The sequence below is a fragment of the Ylistrum balloti genome, unplaced genomic scaffold (assembly GCF_031769215.1).
Source record: "Ylistrum balloti isolate Yb309-2 unplaced genomic scaffold, AGI_CSIRO_Ybal_v1 Utg369846, whole genome shotgun sequence".
Classification (NCBI taxonomy): domain Eukaryota; kingdom Metazoa; phylum Mollusca; class Bivalvia; order Pectinida; family Pectinidae; genus Ylistrum; species Ylistrum balloti.
Window position 1 is genome coordinate 1,265,029 of NW_026782001.1, and position 23,132 is coordinate 1,288,160.

A 23,132-nucleotide genomic window follows, 5' to 3' on the forward strand; every position below is an offset into this window, starting at 1 on the left:
ATGTAATTAAATACAAATTTAATTATAATAAGTAAGGACTATTACTTTGCAATATATTTGAAATAGAGAAGTAGGTATAAAGTCCGCTTGATTTGTCTAAATCCTCATATTGATAGGATAGTAATTGCAACATCTTGGGGATTTCAAAGGTTTTATGTAGTCAACTTCATCGTAGAGCTATTTGTCATTTGGCTTGTTGGCGATAAATATATGGTTGTGTGTATTTTGTTATTTTACTTTTTGACCTATTTTGATTTGTTCACATCATTGTCGTCAAATTTGAAATAAGAATTAAAGAAGATATGAAATCGCTTAAAATTAAGGAAAATAGCCTCTGGTTCTCTTATTTTATTAATTTTTGCATTCCAAAGTGTAGTAGTATGGGGAAAGTAATATAGCTTAGCGGTTATTTGTGGACATTTTACAATACGTTTAGCCTCTCAGTACTTTGATTTGTTTTTGTTTTCGTCTGTTGCTCCTCCAACTGGTTTGTGCTGTATTATTACTACTGTGTAGTAATTACATCACTATGTCAGTGTACATGTGTTGTTAGTAAATACACACACACGCCTGTTACTATAGAATGTAGTACCACTACTGTGTAGTAATTACATCACTATGTCAGTGTACATGTGTTGTTAGTAAATACACACACACGCCTGTTACTATAGAATGTAGTATCACTACTGTGTAGTAATTACATCACTATGTCAGTGTCCATGTGTTGTTAGTAAATACACACAAACACCTGTCACTATAGAATGTAGTATCGCTACTGTGTAGTAATTACATCACTATGTAAGTGTACATGTGTTGTTAGTAAATACACACACACGCCTGTTACTATAGAATGTAGTATCACCACTGTGTAGTAATTACATCACTATGTCAGGGTACATGTGTTGTTAGTAAATACACACACACGCCTGTTACTATAGAATGTAGTATCACTACTGTGTAGTAATTACATCACTATGTCAGTGTACATGTGTTGTTAGTAAATACACACACACGCCTGTTACTATAGAATGTAGTATCACTACTGTGTAGTAATTACATCACTATGTCAGTGTATATGTGTTGTTAGTAAATACACACACACGCCTGTTACTATAGAATGTAGTATCACTACTGTGTAGTAATTACATCACTATGTAAGTGTATATTTGTTGTTAGTAAATACACACACACGCCTGTTACTATAGAATGTAGTATTACTACTGTGTAGTAATTACATCACTATGTCAGTGTATATGTGTTGTCAGTAAATACACACACATGCCTGTTACTATAGAATGTAGTATCACTACTGTGTAGTAATTACATCACTATGTCAGTGTACATGTGTTGTTAGTAAATACACACATACGCCTGTTACTATAGAATGTAGTACCACTTCGGAACGTCTTAGCTCTCTTGGAATCTAGAAATTTGTACTTCATAGCTTTATTGCTTCTTTCAATCGAATTTTCCAAAAATAAAAAATCTTGTAAAACTCCATTCAGAATGACAAGTATATGTACGTGGTGACACTAATCAATGTTGTTACAGTTATAATTATGTGATTTTTTCAGGTAAATCTACCAGTACCGATGGTGATATTATGAAAAAGACTATATATAATCCTTATCCAAACAAACTGCCCTACATCGAAATAGAATGAAGTAATTTGTAAATCCGTGACACTTAAAAAATCTCAATAATATCCAGTCTGGCCATTGTAATTTTTATAATTCGTCATTTTAATTTATTAGTATTACTTTTGTTACGAAAATGAGATTCCCTTTTCGCTGTTCGACAAATTGGCTCTGGTCAATGCAAAGACAGCATATATTTTGAATGTGGCACAGGTAACTAACTAATTGAAGGCTTTCACGTCTCAATCAGCCGTCTGTCGCTGTGATCATTTTATTATACTAGTCTTAGAAGATGGCTCCAAGGCCTAATATTGCCTTAACCTAACTCTAGCAAGCAGAAAATGCCCAGAAGCTGAGCGGAAGAGTTGGGGCCTATATAAATTTGGTTTGTGTTAGGGTAATTTTGAAGTCTGTCTAATGCCTTAAAAATAATGGTATAGTCTGGCATTGTCCCTGGACCTCTAGACCGGTGTTATTTCGCCTACTCTTTTTACGAAAAGCCACAGGAGGATTTAGGTCTCCGATTCAAAATTATAAACCGACATTTTGCCCAGGGACGTATTACAGAGGGTAGTCGATGCTTTTCTGGTGTTAGCTTTTGTGTCTGCTCATTCATCAGTCAAGCAAGTGCCTGTTCCTACCCGCCGTTTGTGGTTCCCATCTGAATTTGGATAAGAATACATGTAGGTTTTCTATTCGTCATACTCATTTAGAGCGACATTTGAAACTTAATTCCGGTTGTGAAATGATTTGTCGTCTTGCGATTTATGCAAAGCTGAATCATTTGCTAAAAAAGACAGAAGAGTCGACTAACCCCGCCGGCAACCAATGAGAAATACAATGGATGGAGCTCTGTGGTGTCATTGACTTTTTGATAGGTGTACACATGACGCTTTAGTCCTTGTAAGGTATAATAAAAATAGTAAACAGATATGTTATTACCTGGTGAGCAAAGAAATCCCTTCCTCTTGATACAGTTAATCCATTCTGAAATACAACTTGAGATCTGATTCTGAAATAAAAATCAGAGATACATGATTTGATTCTGGTGTTCAAGCATCTGAAATGTGCAGATCTTCTCGAAAAATGTATGTTAAACAAGCATGCATTGCTGAAGCAACACGTGTCCCCTGCCGGTATACAATTAATTTGTAACTGATTTCAAAGAGACAATATTATATAAACAAGTACGACGATACAGTTTCGTTACTTTTTGTGTAATGATGTGGTAAGGTCATTTATGAGTGGGTGAGGTTCGATCAAAATCCTCTAAGGAATGAAAATGCTAGAGTGCTGATAACGATTTTCTGAGAAAAAAAAGTGATGGCGACCTTGATCTTAATCCAAAGCTGTGAAGTTCGGACTTCTTTAAAATATTAAAATGCTTTAAAAGTTTGTGGATTTCTATAACAATCGACCAGAGAATGACGACGTCAGAGCGCCGACAACGATTTTCTAATTGTAGTAAGTGACCTTGCCCAAAAGTTTGAAAAAAGTTTGGTGAGAACTTTTAAGAAATGAAACAGCTAGAGAGATGACAAAGATTTTCTAAAAGTAACAAGTTACCTTGATCTTGACCCAAAAAACCCTGAAACTCAAATTTAGAATGTAAGAAAGATGCTTTGATGCTTTATGAGTGTGTGAAGTTTGATGAGAGTTCATCAGGTAATAGAGTGCTGGCAAACTTTATCACAGACGCGAGGAAGGACAGAAGGACGGAGAGAAGCACTTTACTTTCCTCACTCTTTGTAAACACGCCTCCATTTACAGTCGTTTCCGATTGGTTATAAACCAACACTCTAACTTTGATATGACATTACGGAAAGCGTATTCGTGTCATTGCGGTTTACATGTAAACATTCAATACCAAGTTTGCAGATCTTTTTTCTGTGAGATCCACTTTTATTATTATTTATTTAATTTATATTTTATTCATTTTCACATTTTCAAAACAAAACACATTTACATAAGGCATGGAACAAATGGAGAAGAACATGTACACCATAACAACAGCACACTAATTACACCGACAGGTACAACAGACAAGATGAGTCTAGGTTCTGATAATGTAAAGAATATATAATGCATAGAGAATACATGTGTTAAAAGACAAAGGCATACTTTTGTGCCAAGGTAGAGTAATAGAATAAATATTAGACAAAAGTAAATCACTCGAATACCAACTATTAACTTTAAAAATCTGTTGGATTTGTGCTCTTAATCGAGTTTTATTTTTAAAATTAAATTTAGATAAAAGAATTTGGCGTGCTTTTAACTCAACTTTAATGTGACTTTGAACACTATTAAAATTAAGTTGTTGTTCAAGACATCTGGACTTATATATGTAATGTTTTATAATAAGTAGTATCAGGTTATCAATGTCAAATATATTATTTACAGTTTTGCCTAAAATGAATTCTTTTTTATCAAATCTTAGACCAACATTTTTAGCTATTATGTTAATTCTAAAATTTCAATTAGATTTGACACAAGATGACAGTCCCATAATATATGGATAATAGTTTCTGGATGATGAAGTTTGCAAAAAGAACATAGGTTATTATCAGTTTTTCCAATTTTGAATAAGAATGTATTTGTAACAAGGTTTCTATGATTAATTCTATAATGCAGCCATTGAAGTTTGGAGTTGGATGTTGTGTTAAAAGGAGCTGAATAAAGTATCTTCTCTCAAATTTAATGAAGTGTTCCATTTTATTTCAGATTTTGGTCTAGCAGAATTTTTACTAATTGTTTTGTAAATTTCTTGAGCTCCCTTTTTGTCTTTCAAAAGAAGTTTTAAGTTAATGGGAATACTAGGTAAAAAAGTTCTTTTTTCTATGTCGAATACGTTTTGGTTCCTCAAGATAAAATGATAGACAGCTCTTTTAATACTTTGATAAGTTAAGAAATTAGTATGAATATTATATTTTTCTCTTAATTCTTCAAGATTATAAAATGTTTTATCCTCTTTAGTTAAGTCATTAATAGTATGAATCCCATTATTATACCAAACCCTATTGAAGACATGTTTTCTATCAACTTTTATTTCACTATTAAACCAAATTGGATTTTCTATTATATGTGTTTTATAAATTTTGCTTGCTAAAATAGTGCTATACCACGCTTCTAGGAAGTCTTTCCAGAATTTGTTTTCACATTGTTTTGACAACTCTTTCACCTTTTCTATTCCCATATTAGCTAATCTAAGATTATCAAAACAAGAATCTATAAAAAAAATTCCCACTTTCTAGAATGGTTATATATCCTTCTGATCCAGGTTACTTTCAAAGCAGTAAATAAAAAAATGTATGATTTAATATGTATCATTTTTAGCCCCCTTTCCAAATAGTTTTTAATTAAAACATCTCTTGATTTTATAAGGTTTACCATTCCATAGATAATCATAAAATAAAGTATTGATTTTTTTCATATACAAGGCATCAGGATTGGGAAGAGATAGAAACAGATGATTGAACCGAGTTATCAATAAAGTTTTGTATAACAGTAATTCTACCAATTGGTGTAAGTATTCGTTTGCGCCACACTGATATTAACGATTTAAGCTTTGCCAGTTTTTTGTCAAAATTAAGTTTAGTAATTTTATGTAAATCTACATCATATTCTATGCCCTAAAGATTAAAGTTAGTACACCCCCATTTTAAGTTTAAATTGGTATTATAAGTATCTTCACTGTATTTTTTGCTGCCAATCCATACTCCCTGAGTCTTGGAGAAGTTCATTTTTAAACCTGAAATATTTGCAAAGAATGTAAGACTGTTTTATGTTTCATGATCATCTAAAGACTTTTTGAATCCATCCAATATAACAGAGGTGTCATCAGCAAACTGTGATAGAAGTATTTCTTTTTCTCTTACAGTAATTCCGTTGATGTTAGAGTTATTTCTTAAAATTATTGATAAAATCTCTGCACACAAAATAAAAATATAAGGTGAAACCGGATCCCCCTGACGACAACCGCGTTCAATGTTGAAGAAATTTTATTTATTATTCTGAAAAAGTTTAATCCATTTAATCATGTTAGGGCCAAATTTTAAAAAAAATTCAAAGTCTTTGTAATGAAATTCCTGGATACAGAGTCAAATACTTTTCCGAAATCAATTAAAAGTAAAAGGCCAGGAATATTGTTGTCTTCAATGTATTACATTACATCATAAATCAACCGTGTATTTTCACCAATATATCTGCCAGGAATAAAACCGGTTTGGTTATTACTTACTAATTTACTTATAACAGTTTTGAATCTCTCAGCAATTGTACCAGAAGCAAGTTTGTAGATAGTGTTCAATAAAGGTATAGGTCGCCAGTTAGTTTATTTATTACGTGGTTTATTACCTTGAGGAATACAAGTTATTATACCTTGTTTCTGTGTTATTGAAAGTTCTGAAATACTGAGGCTATAGTTAAATGATCTTAAAATCAAGTGCCCTAAATTTTGCCAAAACATTTTTAAAAACTCAACAGTGAAACCATCAGAACCTGGGCTTTTATTATTTTTCATTTTCAAAAGAGTATTTGATAATTCAATAAGTGTAATTGGACGGTCGATATTCAAAGATTCCTGCGGAGACAGTTTAGGTATATTGTAGGATTCCAAAAGAAGCTCCAGGTTAACGTTTTGTAATGATCTATTTTCTTTATATAATGATTTATAATAATTTTCAGTTTCTTTAAGAATTTCAGTTTGACCTTTCCATCATCTTTATCAATACTTGGAATAATTTTACAAGTACAATTTCTTGACTCTAGACCACAGAAATATCTAGTGGGTTTTTCTCCTTCCCCAATCCATTTTGCCCGCGAGCGTATCATATTGCCTGAAATTTTGTGTTTTCTTATTTCTTCTAATTGTCTTTTTTATCCCCAAGTTCATTAAAAAAATGGTATCCGGCCCTGTTTTCTCTAAGTTCCTAATTTTATTTATTAAAATTCTCTCTCTTTCATCAGACTTTCTTTTTTTATAAGTTGAATAAGAAATAGTTTTACCCCTGCGTTCCATCATAAGTGTTTCTAAAAAATAACTGGTCATTGATGCGAAAGGTAATTTCGTCAAGAGGAATATCATTTAAGTTAAGTTTTATTAATTTTTGTTTTGATATCCTAAAAATGTTTCTAAATAGTTTCTACTCATCCTAAGTATGGGTTAATGTTATATTTGCATAATTATCAATTGGCAGTTTTCTCACAAACTGTCTGAATCACGTAAATATGCTAGATGTATATATTGTGGGCTTAACATCTTCATTCTTTAAAGAGTGAACAAAATTCTGACGGAATGACACTACCGAAATTCCGACCATATTAAGGCGGTGCAGATCATCAAAAACAGGAATTACAGATAAGCGGGTTTGGAAAGCTCGTTAAATGATAAAAATATTCGAAACATGCTCAATATTAAAGTACTGATGACCAAATATCAACACTTTGTGTCTCATTGTTATTGAAAAGAAGTCATTCGAACTTGAGATTTTTAACACGGTACATAACTACTGTATATCACACTATGCGGTTTCCGAGTTATAGCCTTGTTTTAGATTTTGACCTACGACGTCATGGCGACCACATTAAATTATAACCTACTCCGAAAGCGGTGCTATGACACCGTTACTCCATGTCCTATCTGATAATTTGCGGACTGAAATCAACTCTTTTATCATTTGAAATATTAGGCGGTCACAAAATACATAAGAAGACAAAGAGTAGTAATAACAAACAACAAAACCAGTAGGTCTCTTCATCAAATAAAAAAGACCTTCAAATGATGAAAAGTCCCAATGAGAAAATCAATGATAGAAATCGCGTTTTACAGCCCTCTGGATAGAGTAGAAAATGATCGAAACTGGATATCAGAACGGATCCCCTACAGTGGCCGTTGGAACAACAATAGAAAGGCAGCTATGACGTTCCATACATTGACCTTAGTCTACTTCAGTCAACGTGTATGGGACATTCTGCAAGGTAAATTACCTACAGTGTATGGGACATTCTGCAAGGTTGATTACCTACGGATTACACAGGTGCATCCTAATGTAGAAGATCTGAGTTAATTACAGTGTGTTAAACAATGGAAGATGGTATGTGAAACAAGAGTAGTCAACAGTTACATATATACAGGTATGTTTGTATATATATATATCTTAAATGTGTGTCCAATCTACAAGATCAACAGAGGCTAGATAATTCAGCGGCGAGCTCCAGCAGGAGGACAGTAGTACAAGTTAGTGTGTCAAGTACATGTTTGTGCCCAGTTATCCTTCAGTTACACGACCTTCAGTGACACAGCCTTAACCAAAGCAGAATATCACGCCGGTTACAACACCATGACTCCACATATCTATGTTCTAATGACTTTGTTGTAAAATATTGCCACGGTAGCGTATTTACTGTATGTTTTCATACGGCAGTGGTATTCTAAGACATACCTGTACATATATATATATATATGAAAATAAACAATTACGGCCGGTAGGTGGGATATTTTTTCAGATAATTTCTGCTTACTTTTTTCTTGACCCGTGCAACAGGTTTGCATGTGTTCATCATGTTTTTGTTGTCTCTTTATTTATTGTATCTGTTTGATGTCCACTTTCATTCACCATTCAATGTGTGTTTTCTCTAGTATATTTATATAAATATTTAGTATTTATGGCAAAGCAGAATCAGAATCAAGATATGTTTTTGATGTAATATATATTTTTAAGCAAACTATAAAAAGAAAACTGAACTAACGCTACTTTTGCTGGCCATTCTCCAAGAAATATGTTGAGATGATGTTTGACATCGGTCTGTACAAATACTTGTTCTAGAGACTGTCAGAAAACGAAACGAAACATGGCCAAAATTACGGAGATATTTTTAGATCGCTCTGCTTCCGTCGTCCATCGTCCGCCCGTCCGTAAACAATTTTTGTTATCGCTATTTCTTGAGAAATCCTGGATGAATCTTTCTCAAATTACATATGCAGGTCCCCCTTGGTCCCTAGTTGTGCTTGTTCGATTTGATGACTGATAAAAAAAAATGAAGTGTCTGACAGGCAGCCATCTTGAATTTTTTCAATGAAGTTTGTTATCGCTATTTCTTGAAAAGCAAGAAATGGAAATATCTAAAATTTTATATGTATTCTCCCTTTGGTCTCTAGTTGTGCCAATGTAATTTTGGAACTGATCAGAAAGACAAAATGGCCGAAAGGCGGCCATCTTGGATTTTTTACTTTGAAAGTTTGTTATTGCTGTTTCTTGAGAAGTACTAAAATGGATCTTTCTTGAATTTCATATGTAGGTTCCCCTTGGTCTCTAGTTGTTCCAGTTTAGTTTTGGTACTGATCAGAAAAACAAAATGGCCGACAAACGGACATCTTTGATTTTGACTTTGAAAGTTTGTTATCACTATTTCTTGAGAACTTCTGTAAAGAACTTTCTCGGTTTAATGATCAGAAAAACAAAATGGCCGACAGGCAGCCATCTTTGATTTTGTTTGAGTAAAGATTGTGGTTGCTATTTATTTATTGTGCTAAAATTAAAAAAAAAAAAAAAAAACAGATCGGTAGTGAAAAAGAAAACACGGATATAGTGTATACATGTTGGATGGAATGCCCAGCTACCACAACACGGCCATGATGCTCTCCTAGCGCCTTGTAAAAGAATTTTTGTAAAAACAGCTAAAACCACACTGGTAATTTGAACATGCAAATCCCACAGAAGATAATGTTTTATGTGTGATTTCTCCTAATCTGTGACCGTAAAGACAACACTACTATTAAACAGGTTAATGTCATTCAGAAGGGTTTTATTCCATTACTCATATATCAATGCATAGGTCACTGAACGGATACCGACACTGATCTTATGTCGACAGAGATAGCTTCCTAAGGCATCTACGGCGCTCCATACCCGACTATCTACCTAGGTGTAAACATCACGGTGCAGTGGAGAAGAATACGCTTCAAGGTAACTATAGTTTGTGTAATCTTTCCCGGAGGGTAACGATAGAAGACCGCATTAACATTATTACATAAGTAAACATGCGTTTAGTTATGTAATGCTGTGGAGTGCTCATTTAAAATTTGAATGTGAAATAAATGTAGGCCTCTTCCTTAACACCTTATTTTGTCCTATCTATAGCTTGTGTCTCGAGATAATTGTTCACCAGTAGTAGGAAAGTTACAAATGTTAGTGGGTCGCAGACTGTCGATCAGCAGCTGATTTTTTTATCTTGACTCACTGACAATATTTCTTGCGTAAACTTTAAGTATATTTATGTAAACGGGATATAGAAAAATGTTACTGCTCCTAAATGCAGTAACGGGTGTAAGGTTGGTAAAACAGGGATAAGGGATATGATATGTTACAACTGGGCTACATCGTCAGTTCGATATCCATATAAGAAATCACCCGAGTGTTTGTTTTCTATGTTACATATGCAAAACATGCAATGTATGAGATCTGTGTTAGATATCGATTTTATTATTAGTGACAGATCATAAACTTCAGATACGAGGGTTGATCTAGTCATTTTCACAATATACATTTAATTTCTTTTCAGGGGTATTCAATGGAAATAGCGTGAAAAAATTTGGAACGTGTTGAAATGTCGAATTATGTGATAAAAACTCTTTTGAAGAGATGTCCGATTATTTCACAGCGATCGGTTCAAAGACAGGTATTAAGTCGTGCCTATGTCCTTTCATCAAACGGGAATATTCACCAACCTAATTCACCATCTAATATAGGATGCCAGCAACAAAGAGGAGGAGGAAGAAGACAAGAAATATCAGTCAGTCGGTCGCTTCATCTCTCTGTGGTTCAAAATGCCATTTTAGAACAGTCTTCGGAAGGTACTCTTGTAAATAGTCCCTATCCAGATGTAACCATACCTTCATGTTCCTTCGCTGAGTATGTCTTCCAATACCTGGACCAGCACAAGGACGCAGTAGTGTTGGTGAGAGATTATCATTTCGCAATATGCCCTTGATTTACATGTACTTGTAAAATACAGATGATCTTATATGCATGTCTTCTATGGTTTCATGAACGTCAACAATTTATAGCTTCGTGCACAGAATATATAACAATTGCTTCCTTCACAAATGTAGATATTTATATCTTATATATACAAGTAAGCACAGCGTAGATTCTACATTTCCAAACAATTTTGCATACGTATGACTCTGTGCTATTCTAATCAAACGTAGGAAACCTTGTTTACACTTGGTCAAGAACATGTCATACATATGTTCTATTTCACATGTTCCAAAAGATAGTGATTGTTTAGGATACCAAAGTGTCATTAAGTATACGTTACTGACCCCCTTTTGTTAAAGTCAAGTGAAATCTCAATCTAGAATTTAAAAAAATAACTAAAAATTAAGAAATTATTTAATTGGTGTAATTTATGAAAGTTAATACTCTAATTCTCTTTTATTTGTACCTTATGGAGTTTTTATCCGCCACTGAATATTTTCTGTTGTAGACGTTGTAAGTGCAGATGAACAATTGTTTTTTAAAATCGCAGGTGGACTATTTGACGAATCGGTCGTTCACGTCATCATCTGTAAAAGAGTCAGCCATCCGTGTTGCCAGTGGTCTTAGACGACTGGGATTGCGACAGGGAGACACTGTGCTTGTGTTCAGTAGTAACTCTCCCGAATACACGGTCATTACTCTAGCTTGTGCTGCCCTTGGACTAGTCATCAGTACCGCTAATCCCGTATATACAGCAGGTTTGTATAAGTTGTTGAATTGTTGGTTACGTTACGCATCACCGTGACGATTCCTATTGTTGCCCTATCGTTGTCACACGATCAACGTCGGTGATTTGGCGACATGAAGTTTGTCTTTTCCCCAATACTCCTTGCCACGTACTATATGAACAACATAATCATAATCCAAACTCAAATTCCACAAAACTAAGGCAAAATATTTACACGGAAACTCCTGAAAAAGTAAATGTACTTGAAGAATAAGACCAAATGTTGCGGAAGAGTGATTTTTCTTCATCAACGACACCAGCCATGTAAACCTAGGTCAATCCAAGTAAGTTTTATCACATTCTCCAATGAGAACAAGGTATACAAAGAAACCAATCGGTAAACTAACGATCATCAAATACATCCAGCTTCATCTCACACAAAGGAATAGAATATTTCTCGATGAGATCTCTATGGTGGCCATAAAACTTCCCCATAATTTTTGTCAACCTGTAGTATTTTAACCCTTGTGTTACGAGTTTGTCAGTCAGTTGACGACTTCTTGCACTGAAATCGTGATAATGGAAACAGGCCCTTAAATGTCAAATCAACTGTGGCATGTAAATACTACAGGTTGGAGATAGAGGGGTATTGCTATCCAGAAATGGAAAATTCACAATAGGGAAATTGAAATCATCAAGTATATCATACAGCATGTTGGAAAGCTGTCCATGCGGTTTCATTGTAGGAAAAGACCACGATAAGCAGCCGATGTAGAAGAGTATCTTTGATTTCCAGTTATAGTGGATATATACGATGCATGTAGTCAATAAATTTCTTGCTATTTAAAGACAAGACGTTATCGATATAGGTAAACTTAAACAACTTTGCAGGGTCTTTGTGTCCTGTATTAAGAAACTCTTCAATAAATTCAGCCTTGTATGAAAACAAAAACAAGCCGCCCAACAGAGGGCGAAGGTGGTAACCATAGGTATGCTAATAGTTTGTTGGAAGATCTTACCACCAAGCGCGATAAAGGTGTTGTCAACCAGAACACTGCCAATATTGAAAAGTTGAAATGTATTGAAAAACAAATGAAGAAAAAAAGCATGTGTTTATACAAAAGCAGCTAGTAAGGTTTGTGTAAGTTTCATTGTGCTTTCTCCATATCTGCATCATATTTTCAGGTGAGTTGGCACGACAACTAGGTCATTCTACGACAAAGGCTATTGTAACTATGCCAGGGTTGGTACCCACAGCAAAAGAAGCAGTCATCTCGTCCAAGGAGCAGACCAACTCTGTCAAAGTTAGTAGAAACGCATCATATTTCTAATACACTTTCAGTTAATGTAACTTAAACCACAAACTGGGTGTAATTATCACCAGCGAAAGAGGAGTTAAACTATATAATGCTACCGATGATAATGTAGGAACGACACTTGTTATAGCGTATCGCGAGACAGAATTACGTCTCATGAGACCCTAGCTGCTGCTGGGACGTTCAACCTCTGAAAAACAAAACAAATATCAAGCATATCAATGTATAATTTGGAATATTACGTACCATTTTGACATTATTAAAACTTTTAAAAATCCTTCTTCAATATAAAAAAGAGCGATTTTGTGAACTTTATATTTGTAAAAGTTTCAAAATATTTTAAGAAGCAAATACACCAACGTGGATGTGTAATTGCTAACCTCTGAAATCGTACGTTTATAAATAGGCATTTAATTCCAAACATGTACATACACAAGAATATAGCACCCTTTCTGTGCCAAAAACGAGAAAAATATGTATGAAAACTGGACATGACCATGCTGATAATAACATGTTAGATATCATATATGCAAAACAAGAAGTCACAGTTTCGAAGACATTGGGAACACGAGATAAAATTTTGTGCAAGAACATGCTCTTTTTACATTAAGCGAAAATTTCTGAAGGTCAAAATACAGCTTCCAATTGGAGTTAATTCGTAATTATATGCTTACAAACATCTTCAAACGGTATAAAATAAATTGCCCAAAAATAGTAATCAGGAGTTTTGTGCAAATATATTAAATTGATTTACAATATTCCAATTTTTTTTTAAGAAAAGAATTGGAAAGGGGAAACCTTGTTTAGATTTAAGAATTGTTAACTGAACTGAAATAAGATGTTTACCCTTGGTTTATTAGTACAAAGGGACTTTCATCTTCACTAATAACCCAATTGGACACTGACAATAATGATCCTTTATGGGATTAATGGCGTCGGAGTTATCATGCTGTATCCAATCATTGTACTTTACATATGTGATATCTCCAAAAGATCATTGATGAGTTCCTTTGATCTTGAAGGTTGCTGGAAAGTCAATATTTCTCTTGGGCAATATGGTCGAGCTTTGATTGAAACTCTTTATAAATAACATGCATTTTGCGCGGGAAAATCGGCCATAAAATAGATCCTCTATGGATAACAGTGGAATGTTTCGCCACGTATCATCAAAAACACCAGCGTTTGAACCTTCAGGTTGTGGTTTTCTTTTCTGATAATTCTTAAAACGCTTATCATACATACCAATCTCTTGATCATCAGTAAAATTATTGTTATCTGCGTTTAAAACATCAAACAACCAACTGTGCTGGGAAAGTCTCATATTTCTAGCAGATATCATGATCTTTATGTCTCTCCTAAAGACAATTTTACAACCCGCACCTACACATATACCTTTCATTGTAAGGGCGGTACTGTATTAAATGTTTAAAGTCTCCGTCCTATGTATTAGGAAAAGCACATGTGTACATGAAGGTTTGGGGTGTAACAGAGTGGTCGCCTAAGTCTACTGTCGTTCAACAAGTCATTGCCAAAATCAAAGTCAAAGATCAATATTTTTCACAAATGGTGAAGTTTCAATCTTCGGGCAGGGTAAGGGTAAAAGATAAAGCTATTTTTGTGGTAAATAATTTTGAATGGACTGAATATGGAAGACATTCAAAATGCGATATGTTCACAAAAGGTTGTCATTTTTCTCACAAAATGCTTAAAACATTAATAATATCGGCGGTATACTTACTGTTTTAGGGTTTTGGTATTTAGATTTTTAGTTTAGTTATTTTTTATCTGTTTTGTGACAATCGGCAATGTATCGGTAAATAGTGTCGAAGTGTGAAAAAATCTGTAGGCCAACCTCTATGGGAAAATTAGCATTGCTGGAAAGCCCGCCATTGATAACTGATTGCATACACGCATTCCATAAAGTTAACCCATATTGGACATGATGATTCAAACACAATCTTAATTTTAAACCAAAACTTCCTTTTATTGTAGTGGATTATCACTATTGGCGGACAAACGGAAGGTTGCATACCATTTTCTGATTTACTGGAGGATGACGGAAAGGGGTTTCCTGATAACGTAGACATAGATCCAGATAAGGATGTCTTGTTTCTGCCCTACTCCAGCGGGACTACGGGATTACCTAAGGGTGTCATGCTGACTCATAAAAACATAATAGCAAACATTGAACAGATGATTAAGTAAGTGTTTAATCCAGATTTCATGGCTATCAATTAGCAAAATAAATATTTATGTTAACTTTAACTCTCAGGCTTTACTTTGAAGTGATTCCAAACACCAAGCCAATATGATACCAAGAGAGTAATCCCTTTTCCCCTGTTACTTTAGAGTTATGGGTATACTATTGTGGAAGGTTTCTATAACCCAAGATCTTAGATAGGATAATTTAAAACGAAACTAAACCAATGTAAAGAAATCACGATGGCGTATACAATATTTTGTTCTATTACTTGTTTCGAAATATATGTAATTTTGTCATCAACCGATTATAAATTATATTAAAATAGGCTTTGATAATTCCGTTTTGTGTATTACTCGCATTTGTTTTAGAATGTAAACACAATCTTTTATGTAAAAGTATGATATATTTTTATTATGATAAATCTTTACGTACAGTCTAAGACATTACATACGTATATTAATGTATCTCTACCCACCTGAGTTCAAATTACCGATTCTCTTTTCCTCCTCTTCACTCATCCTATTGATGTTATGACACAAATGCACTTCGTTATTGCACGAGGATGTCTTGATTCTGCATAATTTTTAAAATTAGTGTTTTGATATTTCAAATATTGACCACGTCCATCCTATAAACCCAACAGAAATGAAAATCAAGGACACGACAGACTCTTCTACATAAGCTGCCATCTAACATGGACAGATTTCCCCCAAACTGAATGAAAAACGTGTTGATTTCAATTTCCATATTGTGAATAGGCATTTCTGGAAAGCAATATCCTGTTTTCCCAACCTATGATTATGACATGTCGCAGTTGTTACGATATTTGAGGGTCTGTTCCCATTAGTACGATTTTCATGCAAGAAATCGTCAACTGACGGATAAGCTTGTAACAAAGGGTTTTAATAGATGAAGGTTGATTAAAATAATGGATAATAGAGACCTCGTTGAGAAATAACCGATTTCTTTTAGCGATATGAAGCTGGACGTGTTTCGATGCTTGTTAATTTGCCTGTTGGTTCCGTTGTTGTATACTATATTTTCATTTGAAAACATGACATTTCTAAGATTTACACGATGGGTGTCGGTGATGAAGCAGAAGACGCTTACTCTTCCAGAACACCTAGTTGTATTCTCCTTGTACTCTCTGCAGGAGTTTCTGTGTAAAAATTCTTTTGTTTATATTTTGCCCTAGTTTTATGGCATTTGATTTTGGATGACGATTACGTTGGCATTTGGTGTTTTCTTGATTTTTTTCCGAAAACAAACAGTATTGACCACACACATTGCCTAATTTTTACTTAAAGTTTACTGCTGGTTTACTTTCTTCACGTTTATTTTAACCTATCGCATTGCCATTAGAAAAAGCTGGTTTCCTTCTCCAATGACCACACTCAAAACAGTGAGATGATTTGATTCCACGTTTTTTGTAGAGGTCAGATGGATCTGGACCCTAACCGGGAGTCTTTGATAGGTATACTTCCGTTTTACCACATCTATGGTTTGGTAGTGATTCAGTTTGGAGCGGTTTGTCAAGGCGTCAAACTCGTCACTCTTCCTAAATTCGATCCCGAAACATTTCTTGGTGTTATACAAAAACATAAGGTATTTATGATTACAATTCTTTGTACATATATGCTAAGATGAAATATGAAATAATCGAATTATTTTCACTTGCAACTGTTTTGTTGATGAAATATAATATTTACAAGTTCATCCCATCCTGATTCACTGTCATCACTCTAGCATCTTCATTTACGATATCGGTTTTACGACCAGACAAGCTACTGTCATGCTACCAGTAATACAATACATGAACTACAATTTGATATTGGCTATGTACAAAATACCCATAAGATTACAGCATGTCACATCACATTGAACTGAGTTACATGACTCTTATGTGACTAATGAAGGATGGAGGTATGAGGAGGAGACAAAACTGCCTCTTAATGAATTTTGATAAAGTTCGAATACAATAAAACTGAAGATAATTTAAGATAACGCTCCTAAATTTAGTATCTGTCAAGCATTGATATTGATTTGCAGGGAGCAGGAACATTAAAATCTTAGACATTTTATATCTGGTTTATCGGCATTATCTCTATCCATGTCAGTGTTAAAGAATATGTTTTTGAGTGTTAGACGTTTTCAATTGTCCAAACTATCATTATAAACTTTATTATCGATAAACTCCTATACATTACTTTTTACTTCCTTCGACACTTTGCCTTTTTGTCTTGGTTGACCGTCTTTACAACGACGTTAAAGTCCGCATCCCCGTTTTATGTGAGCGAGCAGCTTCAGAACTCGTCATTCTTAACGCTCAAATAAACGTTTCTTTATCTACAGATTTATTATTTAAACGTTTTAATCGTATTTACTTTTACAACAGACTTCCTTCCTTCACTTAGTGCCACCTGTCGTGCTCTTTCTCGCCAAGTCTCCTCTCGTAAATAACTACGATGTTAGCAGTATTCGGAGGATTATGTGTGGTGCTGCACCTCTGGGGGAGGGCCTTACAGAGGAAGTCTCTTCTCGGCTTAACTGTCACGTTGTACAAGGTAAATTCATGTCATTATAACTGACAAGACGTGTGCATTGTAGTACTTTTGCACTACAAATAGGCCTACCACTCAAACTTTCAGTATAATACGGGATAAAGGAGGAAGTATTTCCTTTTTTGAATATGATGTGCTAGAGTACAAAAGCCTCAATTTTCGTCAATTTACCACAAGATTTGGGGACAATTGACTAACAGTCGGCAAATACGCCAGAAAGAAGAATAATCAAACATTTCAACAGTCTTCAACTTCTACAAATATTCTCATAATAAAAAAATGACTTAACTGAACTAACTCTCAGATACACTCTATCGCATACTCCTCACTTCTTGCTCTTTCATGAATGAGGGATCATGGGGTAAAATATCAATTTACAGGAACCTTTTCTGCTGCAGTCGGAGACATAGGAGGAAAAACATCACAATGTTGAGAGTGTTGTTTGCCAATGATGTGTCTAAAATCGCCTCCATTCCTAAAGAGTTTCTAATCGCTATAGCTACAACATATAAGATAACGATGGAAGTAACACTTTAACAACACTTTAAATGCAATCTGTAATTTTTCTTCTATAACATTTTCGAACAAGAGGCCAGTAATAAAAAGGTTTCATTTTGACAAATCCTCAAGTTTTGACGAAGAAAAAGAGGAAGTTGTAAGTTGTAAACTCATATTCTCTGTTCACATGTAAAATGCAATTGAAACATATAATGGCAAAACAATATCATCAGGGAATTTCACAGACAGCTGACCTTACACTATAACATTATAAATAGCTATGGTAACTGTGAGTACACACGCCACACACCTGAGGTATCTGAAAAGTGCAAACTATTTTTGGGCTTGTAACATATATACACAATCTAATTATAGACGATGTTGTTGACCCTGCTGCTCTAATGACTCGCGTCCCAGTGAGGTACATATGTTATATTAGAAAAGTTAATACATTTCTCAGTATCTCCTGACTGAATCATTGTTCAAGCTTCCGTAGTACGTGTTAATAACTCCTACTTCTTAAGGAGTCATGTTTACAATATTGCACATTCGGTGCACATAAAATCCTAAACTAATAAAACAAATTCTCGTTTTCTGGAGAAATCGTGCTGCGGTTTGAAATGAACGACTGGTTTCTATTAATATTCCAAATAAGAAGACCTCTTGGAAATGGTAATCATTCAACGGTTGACAGTTTTATACAATAACAGAAAACATATATTTGTGTTTCAGCATACGGCTTAACAGAGACAAGTCCTCTTATCCTGATGGACAAAGTGCCACCTAAACTTGGAACCATTGGACAACTGATGCCTAGTACGCAGGCAAAGGTGTGTTATTAGTTACAAAATTAGTCTGTTTACATCAGAGCTGTTAGGAATATGCTTCGTCACGATAGTACTTTTTGTACAAATAGTAATAATCATGATACATCACGTAGTGCATTTAGTACGTTAAGTGTATCATATATGTCTGCTCCTGACAAGATGACCAGGTTCTATAGTACAATGTTTATATGAAAACTATTTATGTAGAAATCGATGTCAAAGTTGACATAAATATTTCCCCCGTGTTATCACAGTCTCTCTTTTCCGATAAAACTTTAACTCCAGCGTTTTCCATATCTGCAAAAATTCTATAGGTTGTTTCCAGATTTGAAGGTAAATAGCATATCATTGCATCATCCATCTTTTCTATTACATGTCGCAGTTGATTCGATATTTTAGGGCCTGTTCCCAATAACATGTTAAAGATGTAGATTTTACTCAAAATGCTTGTGGCGATCAGTCCATCATGTTGTATGCGATTTCGGAAACAGCTTTACATCAAGCTGTATGATAAGATTGATGGTTTTAATTTCCCTGTTTTTAATTTTTCACGTCACAGACGATATTTTAGGGAGAAGATGCAGGGTGATGAAGATTAATATTTGCCGACATCATAATGATCTCATTAAAAATATTCTGTTTCTTTGAGCGATATGAAGCTGGCTTGTTTGATGCTAGTTAGTACGCAAGATTATTCATTTGTTCTAATTTGAGAACGTGACATTACTCCATGGCAAGTGTTGTCGAGGAAGCAGACAGCGTTTACTTCTCAGTAACACTTAACCCGTTAATTTTTCGTTTCTTCCTATTTTGCCACAGTTTCAACGAATTTGTGATTGAATTGAGATTCTATTTTTAGTTGTTTTTGTCTACATTACTACATGTCGGTGTGATAAAATTTTAACAGAGCCTGGCAATAGTCACACATTATCTGTATACACTTCCAGGCCTTAGCTTTTGCGATGATACTAACAAAGCTGTAGATATAGTTTCACAGATGCACTTGTACTATTTCTTAAATGATGTTCCTTTTAGATAATAGATGTTGACAGCGGGGCTTGTCTCGGTCCTGGGGAGGCAGGCGAGTTATTGGTCCGGGGACCTCAAGTCATGAAAGGTTATCTCAACAACCGAGAGGCCACAGAAAGTACAATACGTGACAACTGGCTACATACAGGTATGTCTGACGTCACTCATATAACGCATTACATGGAGCTATTATCATACAGTCATGTGTGACGTCACACTGCATCTGGTAACACAAAGGTAAAGTTGATGGTGCATAGAAAATTCAAAACACGACGGTAATAACATACCATACAGATACGTTTGTCATACCTATGGGAGAAAGCTGTGCTTCGCTGATGGCTATCTTGTTTTTGATTTCAAACTATGCTGAATTTATCAAAACTAGTCACAAAGACCTTGCGGTGTACTTGACTTTCGCTTTCATATATATTGATTATGTCTTGTCAGTAAATGAAAAACAATGCCCGAGGTATTAACCCAAAAATATTGGAATTCAAGGACAAGACAAGGACTCTTTTCCTACAACGAAAGGAAATTGTTGTGAATTTTCAATTTCTGGAAGGCTACAACCTTGTATTTTTGACCTATAGTACATATATAAACATGTCGCTAATTCGATATTCAATGGCTTATACCTACTATCAAAATTTCGTCCAAATATCGACAATTGACAAACTTTCACACAACATAGTGTTTCTGTATATGCATGTTGATTAAGACCATGGGAAAGTTTTACGGTTGTCATAATGGTATTGGGAATTATTCCATTTCCTGGTGGAAACGCATTTGCATTTCTTTGATATTATATATTTCTTAGAGTGACATTGCTTACTTGTATTGACCAAGATTTACATGGCTGGTGTGATTGATGAAGGAGAAGACGCCTCCCATTCCTGAACGTTTTCAAGTATATTTTGTCCTCGAATTCATAAACACAGAAACTTAATATGGAGGTACTTACAGCTATTGTAATTTACTAATATAACTTAATAACAATTATAAAGAAAAGAAAGCTGGAAGTTTTTTTTCATATAAAACATGAAAAACCTCTTGAATTCATAAACAAAATCAATATCATATTTCATAGGACAAAAATCCGAAATTAGAAATGTGAGCAAAAAGACATCAGCTGGGCATTTGATCCGTACTCATATTGCCCTTTCTTGTGATGAAGATGCAATTGGCAATACCTTACAGTTGGCCTTAATGAGGAATAAATCTCATTGTGTTTTGTTTAAATGAGTGACTGTGAGAGCTGGTTTGAGTGTCATGCTTCTGTTTGCAGGAAATGTATTTAAATGTAGTGACGCTGTGTTGGCTTCAAATTTCCATGGGGAGATTTTCCACAACATTTCACCATTACGATAATGGAGTTTCATGTTTTTTGTAAAAAAATGGTGAAAATTTATTTTGATCATATTTTAATATTTTTCTTAGCTGTTTCGAATTCTTTCATTTTCAAACATGTACATAATAAAGGCAATCTAATCTGGTTTCAAAACAAAATAAAAGTGTTTTTAAGAGCTTTTCTTTTTAAATGCTTTATAGGACACCAACAAAGTTGTAGCGATAGGAAACAAGATAAAAGATCAGATTGTTAAAATCTGCACGAACTCAAAAAGGTTAAACGTCTTTAATATTACAGTGGCCTGTGGTATATATCAATTTTGCAAATTGTGTTTTTCTGGGACGGTTTAATGTATGTACACTGTACTGCAAATAAGGGAAGTAACTTCAGCTTCGATTTCAGTAAATCCTATGACAAGTATGAACTAAAACGAGAAATATTTTGTTCTTGGTCAGTTCAGTCATTTCATGTCATACTTGCTTTGTTATAAGTATAGAATATTAAAGAAATTTCAAGTTCACAGAAAATATCATGAAATGAAAAGAATTCAAGATACGTTATCGCTTAGTTTGAAAAGTAACATTATGACAGGTGTTATAATTAAAATGTGAAAAACAAAATTAAAGAGGCAGTTGTTTTGCTGCATCACATTGGATTCATGACGTAGCGTTTTCTTTATATGACATCACATCGGATTATGCTTGCATAGATATGATACATTCTAAATATGTCTCCTACAGGTGACATTGGGCACTACGATCACGAAGGCTACATATCTATCACAGAACGACTTAAAGAACTTATCAAGTATAAAGGCTTTCAGGTAAACATGGTTTGTTCTACTCGTGGTACGTAATTAGGCATTCATATTAAATCAGTTTTTACGAAGGCGTTGGATATGAAATAGAACCTTTGCGTTACGCATGAACATTTAACCTAGGCATTATTTTACTTCCTTGTGAAAATTTCCGGTAACTTAGTATCAGCAGGGATTTACAAATTACGTCAGATTATTTTGTAGTTTATTGTTCTGCCCATGTTTGGAACCAAAATTGAAGGTTCCCCTTAAAGGAGATGGTAACACATGTCGTAACTGTTAAACCTACCAAACACACATCAACACAGTCACTCGAAATTACGTTTTCTTTCACAGGTCCCTCCAGCTGAGTTAGAAGCATTATTACTGACACATCCGAATGTGCAAGACGCTGCAGTGATTGGAATAGAGGCCGGGGAGGACGTGGGCGAGATCCCTCGCGCCTTTGTCGTCACCAAACCCAACACCCAGCTCGAGGAGGGAGATGTCACTAAGTTTGTAGAAGGTAACAGCCGTTTAAAGTGTTTTGCTATCGATGAATAATCTGTTTGGTTCTATTTTAGATAGAACACTTGTACATTAAGGTCATGGGAAGTATTTTATGAAAGTAACTGGATTATGCCATGTCTTTGATGTAGTTACTATGGATTAACCGGTCAGTTATATTGATAATCATTTTACAGCCAAAAAGAACATTTGAAATGTTTTGTATTAGTAACAAAATGTACTTATCTTCATTGCAGAAAATGTTACACATTACAAAAGACTGAGAGGGGGAGTGAAGTTTGTGAATGCTATTCCTAAAACCGCAAGTGGCAAAATTCTCCGGCGTCAGCTCAAGGGTCTGTGAACGTCAAATAAAGCAATAAAAGTGTTAGTTTGTAAATGTAAATACTCAGGTTATCCTATGGAAATCATTGTTATTTTTTTCATTTCAAAATGTTTTTATACTAGAGATCTAAACACAACAGGCAAATAATAAAAAATCAAGGACAAAACAACAGGAAAGTATGCATGGATGCCTCTAAATATCTAGATAGTAATAGCATCATAACTTCTGGTGTTTAAAATGGAGAATGGAAAATATGACTAACAATGATAAAAATCATTATGATAGATATTAATTGTATATCTCTTAAAGGCAACTAGAAGTCCGCTACTAATCTCAATCTGAATGTCGCCATAGACAAA

General features: G+C 34.5%; 1 protein-coding gene across 1 annotated transcript; it reads left to right on the plus strand.

The window, feature by feature from the left end:
- Positions 1-10,241: 10,241 nt before the first annotated feature.
- Positions 10,242-22,791, plus strand: LOC132545422 (uncharacterized). Its single transcript, XM_060209111.1, has 11 exons — positions 10,242-10,592; positions 11,166-11,373; positions 12,528-12,646; positions 14,651-14,859; positions 16,295-16,466; positions 17,257-17,425; positions 18,653-18,750; positions 19,783-19,924; positions 21,865-21,947; positions 22,278-22,446; positions 22,685-22,791. Exons 1-11 carry the CDS (start codon positions 10,242-10,244, stop codon positions 22,789-22,791), a joined length of 1,827 nt encoding a protein of 608 aa, XP_060065094.1.
- The last annotated feature ends 341 nt before the right edge of the window (positions 22,792-23,132 follow it).